Source organism: Gymnoscopelus braueri (genome assembly GCF_963280865.1).
Source record: "Gymnoscopelus braueri genome assembly, chromosome: 16".
Taxonomy (NCBI): Eukaryota; Metazoa; Chordata; class Actinopteri; order Myctophiformes; family Myctophidae; genus Gymnoscopelus; species Gymnoscopelus braueri.
In genome coordinates, this window is record NC_137616.1 from 5,182,325 (window position 1) to 5,198,388 (window position 16,064).

The 16,064-nt window shown below is 41.3% G+C and overlaps 1 protein-coding gene across 1 annotated transcript; it reads right to left on the reverse strand.

Moving 5' to 3' along the window:
- Positions 1-475: 475 nt before the first annotated feature.
- On the reverse strand, positions 476-13,215 carry LOC308102635 (uncharacterized protein; the record flags this gene model as incomplete). The annotated part of the gene is made up of 4 exons (XM_080452435.1): positions 476-519; positions 11,484-11,555; positions 12,024-12,401; positions 13,005-13,215. The coding sequence occupies 4 exons, from the start codon at positions 13,213-13,215 to the stop codon at positions 476-478; spliced, it is 705 nt and encodes a 234-aa protein (XP_080308561.1).
- Positions 13,216-16,064: the final 2,849 nt, after the last annotated feature.

Genomic DNA, 16,064 nt, shown 5'->3' on the forward strand with positions numbered 1-16,064 from the left:
TTAACCTGTGTCTCTCAGGCTCTCACTGCGACGGGCTCGTCATTACCGCCCGGGTTTGATGCCGCTGTTGACCCGAATGTCCTCACCTTGTCCAAAGCACTTAAATTCTCATCTACTTTGAAAAATTGGCAAAGTTCATTAGGATAAACATGGCGAGGTGTGCAGTCATCCTTTACCCCTCCCCGCCTCGGCGCCTCCCCTTAACCGGATGCTTGATGAGTGGCTAATGTGCGGAAGGTTAGAGCCCGACGGCTTCAGAAGGCGCTCAGATGATGGCTTTAGCTTTCATCTGGAGTGAGAGGAGAAATTGTCCTCATCATCAGGACCTTTCTGGGTGTAAACAACAACGCGGTAATCCCACCTGAGGTGGAAAAATCACATCCCAGCTTTGTGGAGAAACCCACCGGCTTGAATTGGTTTATGTTCCGTTACGTTGGGGGTGGGGTTGTTGTTGGGGGATGTTTTGCACTGTATGCTAGTGGTTCTCACAGTGGGGTTTCGGAGACCTCCAGAAGTCCTCTGGGGAAACAGTTTAATGGGGAACAGTTTAAACACTTAAGCCTGTTACTGTCCCATTTTGTTGATGTGTACACATTAACATTTTCAGCTACTCAGACACCCCCCTCCAAATGGAAATTGTGGGGCAATTGAGCATGAGGGGAAATGATAGATTCGTCTGTACCCCACGGAGAAAGACAGTAGACTTAGACTGCCTTTTGTGCCAGTAGCCATGAAGATGTATAATGAGCAGTGGTGTAAAGTAACTAAGTGCGGTGCGACACATTGTGAGCTTGTAGATTTGCTATCTACAAGCCACCGATGGTTTGGTCACTCTGCTCCTTCAATAGTAATAATATAATATATTACTATAATAATTAGCTCTGAAGTAACAACAGTTCATTACAGTAAGGACACTAACTATCTGACATGGTTAGTGTGTGTTCTCTTATTATAAATGTTGATAAGGGTGGCTTTGTTGAGGGTGTACTATTATATATATATATATATATATTGTATATACTGTATCTACAGTTTTTTTCTATAGTCCTGTAGCTGTATCTTAACTGCTCTGCTGTCTTTGCCCCTCGCACGATCAATAAAGGTCCTATATGATCTTATCTTGTGAGCTTGTTGATCGGTTATTTTCAACATGTTATTTTTAACATGTTTTAACGCAAATCTCTTACAGGTCACGGCACAACAGTGTTGCCATGTCTGCTTATTATAAGTGACTTGGGCTTGTTTTTCTGCATGTAAAGTAGCTTGTAAATATTGGTGGTTGCAGGTTTTTGGGCTTGTTTCTAAAGTGTAGTTGATTATTGGACTTGCTTTAATTTTTTCTTTTTTATCATGGTTCAAACCAGTGGTTCTCAAACATTTTCATCTCAATTAATGTCTAAATTAATATGTAATTGTCCGCAGACCCCGCAATCTGAAAATATTTTGTGTTTTTGTGCACATTTGGCACTTTTAAAAGATTATTTTTGAAAATTACAGATCTACAAGCTCAGATCTACAAGCTCAGGTCGAAGTGTCTCCCGCTGGCCAAATGCGTATCAATTTGGGGGTCCTTCACATGAAAATGTTTGAGAACCACGTGCTCGGGATGACCGCTATACTGCCCGTTTAGAATGCTATCTTTAGTTGACTGTGGATCAAACGGCTCCTCTCAGAACTTCTGTAGGTATTTCTGGAGCAAAAAGCATAGCGGCGTCGTAAAAAAGAGAGAGAGAGGGAGAGAAAAAAAGATGAGCGCTGCAATAAAGAGCAAGAGCCCGTGAACTTATATAAATCACAACTCAAAATGATTTTTTTGTTAGACTGCAGAAAAATCTCGTCTTGGCTCATCAGCCCGTGACGCCTTGATTTATACCCCACATCACCGAAAATTACTTGAAAGCAATCAGAGAAATGCATTTTTCATTCTCATGTGCACGGGGCTTGGGTGGAAAACATGAAATGATATATGCATCTTAGTGATTGCTTTTTTTTCAGTGGTGTAAACTAACTAAGTACATTTACTCAAGTACTGTACTTAAGTACAATTTTGAGGTACTTTTTTACTTGACTGGAGTATTTCCATTTTTTTGTACTTTTTACTTTTACTCCACTACATCTCTGAGGCAAATATTGTACTTTTACTCCACTACTATTATTTGAAAACTTTAGTTACTAGTTACTTTGCAGATATAAATTATTACATTATAAAACATACATTAACCACTTTAGCTCTATTTTATACCTAGGCTATTTGAAAATAACCGATCTACAAGCTCACAACGCGTCTCATAGCGACGTGTTGTTTGTAGATCTGCTATTTTCAAACATTATACTTTTACTTTTGGTACTTTAAGTACATTTTGATACCAATACTTTTGTACTTTTATTCAAGCACATCTTTTATTCCAGACTTTCACCTGTAACGGAGTACTTCTACATTGCAGTATTGATACTTTTACTTAAGTAAAACATTTGAGTACCACTGCTTTTTTTTTTACCTCGCCCTCGCTGTTCCTCCCACTGCAGCTAGAGGGCAAGCTAAGCACAGAAAGAAAAGGAAGCGTCACACATTCTCCTCTTCAGTTACAGCAGGGTGGATGCATTAAAGGTTGGCTTGGCTTGGCTTGCTTTGCAGCTGAGTAGAAGAACAAACCACTGCATTACTTCAGAGGATGTCATATGGATCTGTTTTTTGGGGGAGGAGGGCGGGGCTGTTGACTGTATGGGACCCAAACAACACCACCATGCCTCTCTATGTATGTTTGTTTGTCTGTCTGTCTGCCTGTCTGTCTAGACCCAATACAACATCAACACCATGCCTCTCTCTGTTCTGTCTGTCTGTCTGTCTGTCTGTCTTTAGACCCAATACAACATCAACACCATGCCTCTCTATGTCTGTCTGTCTGTCTCTCTCTCTCTCTGTCTGTCTGTCTGTCTGTCTGTCTGTCTGTCTGTCTGTCTGTCTGTCTGTCTGTCTGTCTCTCTCTCTCTGTCTGTCTGTCTGTCTGTCTGTCTGTCTTTAGACCCAAACAACATCAACACCATGCCTCTCTATGTAAAAAAAAAGTAAAACAAATACCTTAAATTGTACTTAATTACAGTACTCGAGTAAATGTACTTACACCATTGCTGTCTAGACCCGAGAGCTGTCGAGAGCTGATATCACACTTTCCCCATACGTCATAGCCTCTATTTGTGCTTTTCAAAGTTGTGTACTTTTTGTCTTCTGTACGACTGCTCTAACTGCCTTGGCAAATAAATGTACCTTGTGGTATCTAGCCAATGCATTTTTTTAATGCTTTATTCAGATAGTGTATTACAGGGGTCTTCAACAGGGGGTCCGGGATCCCTAGTAGGGGGTCCTCGGAGTTACTACAGGGGGGGCCGCCAAATCTCTGTGTGATAGGAACCTCGTTTTTTACATAAACCACTTGAAACCTAGCATCCCTTTTCTGAGGGGAACATTAGCCGAAAAAAAGCAGAGGCGCTGTGAGGCGTTGTGAGATTGTAGATCGGCTATTTTCGGCAAAGAGGTTTGGTGTGTAGAGGGAAAAAAGAGCTGTACAAGTTTTTCAAGTATAGAGGGATTAAGTGGTTAACTGTCTGAAAATACACTTGATTAAAGGGATATTTCACCCCCAAAATTACTTTTTTTCTATACCCCATGGAGACTTGAATTCATGGATATTTTTTGGTTTGTCACATTCCTAAGCCAATAATTTGATGACCGGCAGCGGTTCCGGTAGGAGACACGAAGAGTCTCCTTTGTGTCTCCTACCGGAACCGCTGCCTACCGGTACACTGGTCATCAAATTATTTGCTTAGGAAAAAAACGACCCATCCAGATTAGCCTACTTGACAAACCAATCCACAGGCCCCGATCTGCCTGTCACTCAGTGTTAAGTTGAAAGGATGTAACACGCTCATCCGCGTGTATGGCTCCCGTGAGAGTCGAAAGACGAACACGAAACATGACATGTTAATCCATCAAGACCGGGGACGCATCTGTGTCATTTTAAAGATTTATTTGGCTATTAAAAAATAGCAGATCTACAAGCTCATAGCGCGGCACCGAGTGCCACGCTATGAGCTTGTAGATCTGCTATTTTTTGGACAAATCGTGGAAAATGTGTGCAAATCTTTGAATGTATATATTTTTAAAGCGAACATCTGTAACTAAAATCTTTGCTTCTGGGGGATTCTACAAATGTCTTCTAAATCCTAACTTTATGTTGCTATAATCCGTGGTTCTCAAAAATGATATGTATTTGGCCGTGGACCGCCATCTCATAATATTTTGTTCCAGGGACCCCCAGAAGTTGTAAGAGAGTTAAAAATGTTCGCCTTAACAATATATATATTCAAAGATTTGCACAAAATGTAATGTTCACGATTTTTCAAAAATAGCAGATCTACAAGTTCAGATCTACAACTATGAGCTTGTATGTCTGCTATTTTTGAATGGCCGAAGAAATCTTAAAATGACATGATGCATTCCCGGTCTTAAACGGTTAAAAGATTCAACATGAAAGCCTCTGCGGCAGGGTGCGCTTTGCATGCGCTTCCATGTTGACGCGCCACTGGTTTTGGGTGGGTGGGTGGATGGCTTGGGGGGGGGGTAGCTGTTCTTGCATGGCTTGACCGAGCGTACCCATGGGGCCCTTGCCTAGCCCCTGGCGTTGTCATTGTCCATTGATCAGAGACGAGGAGAGGCTAACAAGGCCTCCAGGCGACGTCCCCCCCCCACCCCCGCTATTACTGCTCGCTGTTATAGACCTTGCTCTTCACCGATTTGACACGGGCCAGTCGAGACAGATTGTTGTTGTTCAGGAGCCACAGAGGATTCCCAAAGGCCCCCCTCCCTCTCTCTCTCTCGTGCATGCAGAAGCTTAGCTGGATCACTTGAGGCTAAATCTGCAAGAAGATTGGTGATCGTCATCTCAAACGCAAGTCTTGGCGGGATGCTGCGTCAGCCACTTATCCCTCTGTTACGGCCAATTTACACTTTGAACTACAACGTGTCTTACCCCAGGTACTTACCGCACCGGATAGATATACGGTACTATTGTGTAAATATGAAGGTAATTTGTTTGTTTTTTATTGATCTCTCTCCCGTGCCCCCACCTTCTTCTTCCCTTTCTCTCGTGAAGATAACAAAAAACGATGGACCTTGCACAAAAAGAGTTCACCCATTGTTTTACACCAGTAAACATATGATGTGACAATAACATTGATTCTGAACGTGACGAGCGACAACGGGTTGTCTCTCAAAGTTTTGAGCATTCATATCGTCTTTCAACTGCACCTCACTGACGTCACAGCGTTGCCACAAAATGTAAACGTGTGCATGTAGTCTTGTGCATCATCCCAACCAATAGGAGTATGTGACATTTAATTAAGCGTCTGCAACCTTTCGTTTTTCCAGTACGCTACGCTACACACTCTTAGTCGTTTTGATGTCACTTTATCAGGCGGCCTAATTTGATTTGATTAGATGTATTTGATGTTATGTTTAAAAGAAAAAACATGCTTCATACAGAAACGTCAAGGATAAAACAAAGTCAGCGACTTATTTACATTGTGGTACTCCTAGGTTCTGGACAAACAAAACATTACTACAGAGGACAGGCAAACAAGGTAATACGCTCAATATGCAAATGTTGAGCCCAGCCTGACACACGCACGCACGCACGCGCGCGCGCGCGCACACACACACACACACACACACACACACACACACACACACACACACACACACACACACACACACACACACACAGCATCTTCTAGAAGGCTCGCCTCAGAGGACTCAATATATAATATAACTAATTGGGGTGTTTATATTTTGTCTCCCTGCTCTTCTGAGACATTTAGATCATGTCAAAGGTCATGTCTCACCTAGACACTGGATCTGAAACAACGATTCAATTCATCCCCTGAGCAAGCAGGCAGGCTCTATTAGCTCAATGGTTAAAAAAATATCTGCACTTGCGCAGGAAACCGGGTTCAAACCGGGCTAGAAGAGGAAAACGTTACATAATTGTGCAGCTTTAACTGCTAAAAAATAATATATATCATACTGTATATAAAAGTCCTACTTAGATCGGCCTCTTTCAACTTCCCCCTCTCATGCTCCCTGTCGACCATTAAAAAATAAAAATAAAAGATCTCGACCACAGAAAAACGGGACCATTAGCGGAGCGGAGACGGACGGCTCTCTCTGTCGCGGGTTCAAAACCCCCCGTTTTTCTGTACACAGCGTAGCTCATTAGCTTGTCACCCTCGCCATCAGATCCAGAGCGCTGACCCCGGTGACCCGTGGTACCTGCAGCCTGCATAGCAATCACCCCCCGGCGCTGACCTCCGGCGGTGACCCTAGCGGCTCCTCCTTTTCTCCTCCGCACACCTCCTCATTAGCTTGGTTCTCTGTGAGGGATTCTATTAGCAGCCCTGCTCCTTCTCACCCAGCATGGCTTTAGCCTTTTACTCCTTTTTAAGTTCTCTTTTTCCGCTCGTTCCTCTCAGTGCTTTTTTTTTTTTTTTTGCGTGTACACGGTATACAGTAAGGGTCTTCAACAGGGGGTCCAGGACCCGAGAGGATATTTACCACCACTTGAACCCTATTAGTCAGGTGGGAAATTGCTGTTTTCAATACATGATAGTTCAGTTACAAGTGATATACAAGCATGACATTTGGCACAGATGACCCTAATTGATAATCAACCCCTGGCCACGCAGAATTCCTAAAATGTCAAGATGGCCACCAGTTTTCAAAATGGCTGCAACTGGGCCAACATTTTGGACTATATCACTTTGCTTGGGCTGTAAATCTTTAATTTCCCCCTCATTTTGATTTAAGAGAATATATCCTGGAGGTATTTCTACCAAGTAAGATAAAAAAAATGCTTCTTGCTTCATCTCTGTCTCAGCTAAGGGGTCCTTGGGCTGAAACACATTGAAGACCCCTGGTATACATGCAATGCAGTATAAAGTCCTGAGTGTTCATTTGAGAGTTCACAATTGGAACCAAATGGACCCGTAAGAGTCCATTTGGGTTTGTGTTGTACGCTGTCAGAGTTCAATTAACACTTTGGATTGTACCATGTAGGCTAATGTACACATACAAATCCTCCGAGTTTTATCTCAGAGTTAGTTTTTTATTTTATTTTTTACAGCCTGTATACATGAGATAAAGGACCCAGACATTATTACGTCCATGTGAAAATACATGGATGTTTTTTCTCATAATACTGCATGTTCCATATATGGATAAAACACATCAACATTGGTCTTCTAGGTGTATTATTAAAAATAATCATAAAAACATAAAATAGACACTGACAACAGTGTTTAAGTTTTGAATATGAGTTTATTGAGAGGCTGAATATGAACATTATTTATTTATTTATTTATCTGGGACAGTGCACATTAATCAGTCAGTTTTTCCACATCCACTTACTGTAAATGAGCCAGAGTTAGCCAGAGTTGGCAAATTTTCATCTGTAGTCCCTGTGCAGGCTGTTAAAAATTGTGGTATAGTTATCCTTACAAAAAACAGACATCATCAATACAATACAAGACAAGTAGACATAGTACAGAAGACAGAACAAATGCAGTAAAATATGAGAAGATACACCAGGGATTAATGGAGCTGATCATTACCCCTGATTACAAATTTGGTTAGCTTTAAGCCATCTCTTAAGGTTGAATTTGAAGGTGTGATAGATGGTGGTCTCTCTTACTTCGGTAGGGTGACTATTCCAGTGGTGGGAGGCTCTAACAGAGAGGACTGTTTCACCAAATAGTCCGTGAGCCAGGACCCCAAAAATGGGGTCATCATTACCATCTGGGGGGATTAATTCTCATAGTGATTTTTGGGTAGGTATACACCCCTAGAGCTAGGAAAAATGTGATAGCCTTGCATCGGTGGTAGCTATCTGTGTGTTATCACTCCTTTTATAACCACAAGCCAAAACACAGTTTTCAAAATCCGAATGAAGCATTCTACTTCAAACTGATGGTTCTCTCTTATTATTGACCATCTCTCTCTGAAAAATGGTTGGGATAAAGCTCAGACTATATATTGTCCAGAAAGGTTGTTAAAATTTGCATATCTAGAATATTTTTCTATTACAGGCAGTGACAACATAGTGACTATATGTGACATAAGATGTACTTTGGTTTTAATGAAAGATGGAACACAAAGGGTTCCTTTGTAAATTACCTATAGATTTAAAACCATGTTAGATTCTAAGGAAATGTATTATGAAATTCAATAAACAGAATATAGTGCAATGGGTAAGAAAATATCCAAAATGGCCACTAAACACACGCCTGGCAATTTTTTACTTTTAATCCGCTTGTCTTAGAATACCTCTGTTTAATACCTCTTTTTTAGGGTTTTCATATGTAGAACCCATTCCTGATGTTATTTTTTTTTAATATCAGGTCAATCATGTCAAAGGTCAGGTCAAGGTTAAAATTGACCTCTGGGAGAACAACAAATGGAAACAACTTGATGAACATTCATGGTTCACTATTCATGATTTTGTTTTGTGAAAAGTGTCATTAACATGTCACAAGAACTGGTATTCATAATAACATGAATGTAAAATGATATAATCTAATGTCAAATATGTATCTTTTGCAACTACATCTGTATTCTCCAACCCACATCCTGTTCTACCTCATCCTTACAAGTATCCTCCTTATTAACATCACTCCTCATCTGTAGCTTGAACATATCATCAGTAACCATCTTCACCAGAGCAGTTACAGTACATCAGTGATGTACTTCTCACTCTCTGTGCCCTAAATTGATATTGCACCATGTCACATAGCTCTGACGGTGGGGTCACCCTTAGCAATGACAGGAACAAGAATATCCTAGATCTCCTATCTAAATTTTGTGACATCAAACGACTTGTCAGGTGGGGCTTGGTGGTCTGCCACTTTCCACAACAGTTCAGTTGTGGAAACCTTAGACAGAACACACACACACACACACACACACACACACACACACACACACACACACACACACACACACACACACACACACACACACACACACACACACACACACACATAATAACACATTGTGAATACTGTGTTAATATCCTATCATGGATGGATGGTCAGTGGTTTCAACCAATATTTAATTCTTTGAATTCCGGACTTTTACTTGTAGCTGAATACTTCTAAATTGCAGTATTGATACTTTAACTTTTTCCACCACTCATCACCACCTACCTGTAGATGGATTGTATGCGTTGCCGATGTTAGTGTGAACCGTCCTGTAGATCAGAGCGGTGAGAGAACTAAATGGTCCAGTGTGTCCACCCAAACCGACAGAGAAGGCCACCTTTGGTTTGTCTGTGAACACATCAGCATGATTATCATATCGTTACCAGGTTTGCAACCTGGTCTACATCTACACTCGCTAGTCGTGACTTTTGCGGCACTTTATCCTCATTGCCTGGTCCTTTAGCCAATGAGGGCTCAATGTCCTCTCAGAATATGGGATCTTTATATCAATAACTTTGAGGGGGTCCCACTCTCAGAATGAGGGAGGTCTGTGCCCAAATGCAAGCAAACTAATGTACTGTAATGCTGCTAGACCAGAAAAAAATCAATTCTAAAAGAGATTGGCAGACATGCAGGATCAGAGAAATGTGTTTTTTGTACAATATTCAGATGATGGAGAGACTTTTGAGTAAGTGTACAGAGAGTTACAGTAGTCAAGGCGTGAAGAAATAAAAGCATAAACTACTTTTTTCAGATCTGGACTATGGAAAATCTAAACAGACACTACATTACTCAATAGAAAGTGTCAAATACAGATCCGGATATTGCATTGCATTGCAAGCATAATAAAGTATGGGCCAGGGGGGGGGGGGGGGGGTGGTGGCAGCACTGTCTTCTTATGAACATTATTTGTGAAAATTCAATAAATCTACTGTGGGATCTTAGTTCACTAACTTCAGTAAGAGTGGGACAGACATTCTGAGACACTCAGGGGCGTCACAGGGGGGGGTGTAAGTGGGACTGACCCAGAATTTGGTGCCACACCCCTGGAGACACTGGGGCTGGAGCATTCAAAGCATCAATCAAGTAAGAGGTTTTTGAATGTTCTTATTTTTTACCAGGATGCCAAACCTGGTCTCTATCTACACTCCAGCTAGTAGTGACTTTTTCCTCATTGGCTGGCCCTTTTGCGTGACTTTTGCGTGACTTTTTCCTCATTGGCTGGTCATTTAGTGTGAGGGCAATAGAGACACACGGGGACTACAAATTTCACGCCCACTTTTGAGACAGCGCCGCTACTCGAGGTCCGTTAGAACGATGAACAGCAGCTGCCAATGCATTCCCTATGAGAGGATATGAAAGTTAGCCTACTTTTAAAATTATCCTGCATTAACTGAAGACGATATTGATTTAAATCAAAATATGTTTCCAAATGTATGGAGTGTCTTTGTCAACATATCTTCTTGTTTTCTTAATAGTTGATGTGTTTCACATTTAATTTGCCACTTTAACGAGTTACCCATAATGCTAACACAGCAGATGGTAGACAGCAGACGGGCATTTCAGTGACATCACTGTCTTTACGAGCGCCGAGCGCCGACCAGTGGCGAACCCACTGTAGAGGCAGGAGAGGCGGTCGCCTGCCCAACTAAGATCTCGTCTCCCCTAAAAAAAAAAAAAGAACCCGAAAATGTGTCATTGCGTGCTTAATGTCCTCAAAGTCACGCATCCAACAAGCTTTGAACTGAGCAGATTGGACCTTCTGTTCCAGAGATAATGACCAAAACCTATTGAAAACGGCCACTTTCGCCAGTTTTCTGGGTAGTGAAAACCTCAAGGGATGCGTCCTTGACGTATATACTTAAACTCGGGATCTCCGATGCTAGCGGTTTTGACATACTGATGGAGTATATTATAGTATATTGTGGGTAGTATATCGAGATGAAAGATATGGGACATTAAAAAGGACAAATTAAACAAATGGGACAGATTATTAGAACACAACAAAAATCGCTACAGCCTCAGTAGTTAACCAGTGAAATGACGGTATTTTACAATGCCTCTCATAGAGATTGCATTGAGAGCTGCAGTTCATCGTTCTAACGGACCCCGAGTGTCAAAAGTGGGCGTGGATTTGTAGGCCTTCCGCTTCCGGCCGTGTGTCTCTATGAGGGCTCAATGTCCTCTCAGAATATGGGATCTGAAGACGACCCGCAATACTATGTTTGGCCACTGTATGTATCTCTATGAACTGTGGCGCTGTTCCTCATTTGGCCTTTCAACGTTGCCATGTTTACTGATAGAAATAAGCAACCAGGTCTAGGAAAACAAGCCCAAAAGAAGCAACTATAGGCCACATGAGCACTTTCAACCGTCGGCTATTTGAAAATAGCCATGCCGCATCCTGGTATAATATGACTGTGTCATATCTTGTTTTATTTACTAAACATACTTACTCCACAGTTTCCTCACTAAGTCCTCAGCAGCAGTCAGCTTCGTGCCTACGGTGGACAGCTGAGCATGGTGGGCTGAAATCAGAGAAAACACTCATGCAGTTTTCCCATGTAGAAAGCTTAGCCACTCAAAAATACAGAAAATGATCAAAACAGCATCTATTCTCTGAGCTCAACTAAAGTAATTAACACCAAACTATCATTTTTTTTTCCAACACTGCCCTCTCAGTCTTGGCTGGATTCACTGAACATCTCCTGTTAAAATTACCTTCACTTTCTTCCTTCAAGTCTTCGATCTGGCTCTCACTGGTAGTCTGGTTGCTGTTTGGGCTGTTTTGTTTTAGTTTTGTTGTATGAAGTGTCACGTGGCTAACGACCAAAATAAACTTTTACAACTACTATTACTGCTACTAATAGCTAGTCCTCGTCAAATCAGCATCTATTCTATGAGCTTAAATGAAATAAACAACACCAATAACTTGTTTTTTTAACCTTCCCTCTCCTACATGCATGTACTACTAACACCTTTGTTGTTCAAATTACCTTCACTGTCTTTCTTCAAGTCCTTCACCTTGGTCTCACTGGTACTCATTCGGTTTTTCAGGTCATCCACCTTGGTCTCACTGGCAGTGAGTGCGGTCTTCAGGTCGTCCACGTTGTTCTCACTGGCAGTGAGTCTGGTCTTAAGGTCGTCCACGTTGTTCTCACTGGCAGTGAGTGCGGCCTTCAGGTCATCCACCTTGGTCTCACTGGCAGTGAGTCTGGTATTAAGGCCGTCCACGTTGTTCTCACTGGCAGTGAGTCTGGTCTTAAGGTTCTTCACCTTCGTCTCACTGGTCCACATTCTGGCCTTAAGGTCTTCCACCTTGTCCTCACTGGCAGTGAGTCTGGTCCAAATGTTGCTCAATTTGGCAGCCATTTCTGACATATAGCACAGAGAAAGTTACATGTTAAACTATGAAACATGCACAGTGTCGGTCTATACCAGAGGTCTTCAACAGGGGGTCCGGGACCCCTAGGGGGTCCTCAGAGTTACTACAGGGGGTCCGCCAAATCTTTGTGTGATTTTGACATTAACCACTTCAACCATGCATCCCTATTCTAAGGAGAACTTTAGCCAAAAATAGCAGATCTACAAGCGCACAACGCCTCGCACTGCGAGGCGTTGTGCGCTTGTAGATCTGCTATTTTTGGCAAAGTGGTTTGATGTAGGGGGGGAAAAGTGCAGACTAAGTACAGAGTGAAGGGCAGGTTTACTAAGTATTGCTTGAGTACATGGTTAAATGTCTGGAAATACACATTAACATGAATCCAGCATGCTGTGAAACAAGTCTATGAAGCTGCCTATGAAATCTATGAACAAATTAATATTTTATACAATATATAATGGGGGTCCCTACTTTATCTCGCTCTCAGCCAAGGGGTCCTTGGCCTGAAAATGTTGAAGACCCCTGGGTCTATACCAATACAACTTCTTTTCACTTAATGTTTGCACAATAAGCATAGCATCTTGACCGGCCTAACCTGCACCCTGCACCCGAAGCTCAGTCACTAAGGCCCTCTGCTCCTGGACTTCTGCCTCGCTGGCTGCCACCTTGGTCTCCATGTTGTCCAGCCTTGCCCTCTGTTCTGGCACGGTGAGTCCCAGGCTATGCACCATGTCGCTCAGGTCCCTCAGCGCAGTCCAGTTGTCAGGCATCGAGGGGGCACCCGGTCCAACGTCGTCCCTCTCCATAGCCGATCCACTCTGTCCTTGAGCCGCAGCCTAATTTAATCGATTGATTGACACATTTCAGTGGTGGAAAAAGTAGTCAAATGTTTTACTTAAGTACAAGTATCAATACTGCAATGTAGAAGTACTCTGTTACAAGTAAAAGTCCAGAATTCAAAATTTACTTGAGTAAAAGTACAAAAGTATTGGTATCAAAATGCACTTAAAGTACCAAAGTAAAAGTACCAAAATGTTTGAAAATAGCAGATCTACAAGCTCACAACGCGTCGCGATGCCTAGGTATAAAATAGGGCTAAAGTGGTTAATGTATGTTCTATAATATAATAATTTATATCTGCAAAGTAACTAGTAACTAGAGTTTTCGAATAATTGTAGTGGAGTAAAATACAATATTTGCCTCTGAGATGTAGTGGAGTAGAAGTAAAAGTATAGACAATTGGAAATACTCCTGTAAAGTAAAAGTACCTCAAAATTGTACTTAAGTACAGTACTTGAGTAACTGTACTTAGTTACTTTACACCATTGCATTTATTTATTTACATGCATGAACATATATTTGTACATATCTGTCAAATTTTGCATTTGAAGCTCTCTAGCTTCAAACGCAATGAAGCTAGAGAGCTTTTTGCCATTGTGGTGCTTTGAGTGTAAGTGTGTGTAAACTGAGTAACACATGTTGTGGGGTAGGGGGTGGGAGGTTAGTAGAGAGAAGTATTGATTATATTCTATAATATCCAAAGTACAAGACAACAAAGATAAGAAAAACAACATGGGTATATGGAGCGAGCTCAAACTCAACAAATTTCTGGATATAATTAGGTCCAGCTGCTATTCAACCAGCCCTGTATGGGTGACTTAAATTCGACTTAGGGCTTGTAGGTAGTAATAACAACATATATAATACATATCATAACCTATATAATAATAACTAGAAAAGTGTGCTCCGCGGAGCACAGGTCTCCGCCAGGCCGGGTTGCCCATGCAGGGCCCGCAAACTTTGGAAGTCAGTAATAGCCACTTGGAATGGGATCAGAAAAATATAACTTATACATCTTGAGCACATTATCCTAGAGATAATGTGTAACAATTTGTGCAAGTTTTGTTATTCACAGACGGAGCTTTTGTTATTAGCCGTAGCCAAATAGTGTTGCCAGATTCTGTTGGAGAGATACAAGCAACCAGGTCTATACAAAGAAGCCCAACATAAGCAACTAGGGCAGGTCAGTCAAACTTTATTGTCTAATATTGTTTTAGAGCAGTGGTTCTCAAACATTTTCATGCCAAGAGCAAGAGTCCAATATGTACAATCTAGGCTACTTTACAGGAAAACAATACCAAAGTCGCTTATAATAAACGGATTTGGCAACACTGGTCAGAATGGAACAGTGCAGCTAGTAGCCAGTAGCCACAAACACACTGTCTCTCTTCTCCTCCGAATAATTTTGCCTAAATTAAATATTTTTGATTCTGCTTTACAGAAATATGCTATTAACCTAGCTCTAGTCCATAGCGTTAAGGAGAACTCCTTCTAACTTTCAGCCTCTCGTCTTTAGTAAAAATAAAACATACACTTTCGCTACTCACCAAAACAAAGACGGTTTTATGGAATTGAAAGCCTACTCTACTTAGTGGGAACACTCTGAGCCCCCCACCTCATGTCTAAAATATACTTTTTGGCCAGAAAATAAAATATTTCACCAGAAGGAAAATGTGTTTTTGGTTACTCCACTGCGCCCTCTACAGCATTGGTTCTCAAAGTGGGGTCTGGGGACCCCCAGGGGTCCTTGAGGGAGTTCCAGGGGGTGCCCAGCTAAATGATGGATAGTTAGGAACCAAATAGACCCTTACAGGTCTGTAACTCTGAGACTGTACAAATGGTTCCATTTGTACACTCTCAGAGTTAAATTAACATGTATTTTACAATATAAATTGGGGTCCCATGAGATAGAAATGACATTAAATGGGGGTCCGTAGCCTAATGCATGTCAAACTGTGGGTCCTTGAAATTAAAATGGTTGAGAATTGACTGCTAGAGCCGTAAAAATATTCTCTTATGGGGGGTCCGCGGGCTAATAAGTGTCAATTTGGGGGTCATTGACATGACACAGCTTGAGAACCACTGCTTTACAGATCTGGTCAATGGAATTTTTCTATTGACCAGATTTTTCCTTCCGTTGAAATATTTTATTTTCTGACCAAAAAGTGTATTTTAGATGTGAGGTGGGGTGGACCAGCTACTATTAACCAAGTAAACAGAAAGTTAAATTAACGCAATTTTAACAATAATTATTAGAATAATACATTTTAATTATTATTATTTGGATATCAACGTGATATGTATTGTATTGCGGCATACTTATTATTGTGGTAATTGAATATTACAGTATCATTACAAGTACAAGGCATAACAATGAAATTAAATTGGAGAAAAAGGGGGTAAAATAAGTGGTTACTCAACAAAAACAAAAAGTACTCGTATCGGTACTCGGTACTCAACAAGTACTCAAAATTGAGTACTCGTACTCGGTCTGAAAAAAGAAAATGGTATCGGAGTATCTCTAATACTAACAGACAATACAAACACACTCTTTTAGGCCAGTAAGCCAGTAGGCCAGTAGTCAAGTAAAGAGTCAGGTTATAAACCTAAAAAGGTAAACACAAACAACAATGCAACGACAAATTACTGACATGAAATATACACACAAAACTATAAACCATATCAGAAATATATACATCTATTGTTGTGTAGAGTAAGCACGCTCTCAATTCTTACCGTCAGTTTCTAGGAGCTCGCAATGGAAAATGACGAATGCAGCAATAACACCCTGGTAACTAGTAACACTGATTGATGC